At 54.8% G+C, this 1,450-nt stretch overlaps 1 protein-coding gene across 1 annotated transcript in view; it reads left to right on the top strand.

Moving 5' to 3' along the window:
- The window catches only part of LOC114004656 (polycystic kidney disease protein 1-like 1), a 25,494-nt gene that overhangs the window by 19,447 nt on the left and 4,597 nt on the right, over positions 1 to 1,450 (top strand). The window contains exon 6 of the mRNA XM_027765709.1: positions 527 to 699. Coding sequence (XP_027621510.1) covers positions 527 to 699 — 173 coding nt within the window. The remainder of the gene's footprint in view (positions 1 to 526; positions 700 to 1,450) is intronic.

Below are 1,450 nucleotides of genomic sequence, written 5' to 3'. Positions count from 1 at the left end.
ATAGGGCGTGTGCGCTCGCCAGACAGACAGAGACAGACAGAGAGATAGAAAGCGAGAAATCCCCCCCCAGGGGGGATGGCCACACCACAATCCCTTCTCCTCCATTCTCCTCTCGGGATCTTGGGCATGCATGCACATGTGCCTGGCGTGAGTTTTAAGCCACGGGGTCCGGGACTCGAACCCTAGTATACTACATGGAAGTCCAGCGACATAGCCATTACGCTAACTGCTTGTCCCCACGTAGCCTATTCTAAGGGGGAGGGTGCACTAAGACGTTGTACCGCCGTCACCTGTAACGGGAGAGCCTCTCAACTGTCCAAGCCCCAGACTGGTGGCCGTCTCATTATCAGCCTCCATGGGTAGAGCCTTGATCCTGGAGCTCTGAGACTGCAAGGCAGGAAGCCGGGCCATCCTGCAGGGGGACACAGGGCACCACGCTGCAGAATAGGCACTGAGCCTGCTCATGCCAAGGCTGAGTGCAGGGCGGGCTTGGAGATGGACCTTCTGATTGGTGTTTGTTCTGCAGCCTCCCAGGATGTCTTCAGGACTCACTGGAGATGCTCTTCCTGCATGCAGCTCCAAAGTTGGAGACTTCGAGCACTCTTATGAGATATTCCCAGAGAATCAAAATGTGACTCTGTGTGGACCTGAGGGCTGTGGGGTGAGGGCGAACTGCGTGCGGAGCCTGGGCAGAACAAGGTCAGTGCGATTCAGTGTCCACCCCAGCTTGCTGGTCTCTGCTCCAGCAAGGGCACCATGGGATATAGCCCGTCTGCCACAGGTGCAGCTTCAGGACAGGCCCAGGGTGGGGGTGGCCTGTCATGGCCAGGGCTCAAGCAGGGCTTGTTATTGTGAAATGACAGAGGAGTCACCCAGTGACTGTGACAGAACACAAACTGGGCCTTCAAGCTCACTGTGGGGAGGACAGACGGGAGTGCTCTTTCAAGAAGGTGTTGCTAGAACATCTGGAGACCCTAGAACACAGTGTGTCTGTCCCAGGTGGACTCTGCCAAGCTGGGGTTTCCGTGCCCTCCCTTAGCCCCAGTCCACTCTGGGCAGTAGCGCTTGAATGACCCGTACCATGGCAGGAGGAGTGGAGGCTCCAGTATAGAACACAAGCCCACCTCACAGCCAGATTGACCTCCAGGCAGCCTGCCTGGATCCGGTGCCCTGGGCAGCCCTTGTCTGCACTGGGCTGGGGACTGCGGATGCCTGGGTGACACTGCGGGTCACAGGCACAGTTAGAGGAATGAATGAGTGCCCTTCCCTTGCTCTCTCTCTCTCTCTCTCTCTCTCTCTGTCTATATATATGTATGTGTGTGTGTGTGTGTGTGTATATATACATATATATACATATATGTATGTATTTGTGTATCTATATATATGTATATGTTTTAGGATTTTGTCAGAGCGTGTAAGCTCACCAGAGAGAGAAAGTGAGAAATCACCC

This window comes from Tupaia chinensis, unplaced genomic scaffold (genome assembly GCF_000334495.1).
Source record: "Tupaia chinensis unplaced genomic scaffold, TupChi_1.0 Scaffold139484_1, whole genome shotgun sequence".
Lineage (NCBI taxonomy): Eukaryota > Metazoa > Chordata > Mammalia > Scandentia > Tupaiidae > Tupaia > Tupaia belangeri.
This window is presented reverse-complemented; position numbering and strand designations above follow the sequence as displayed.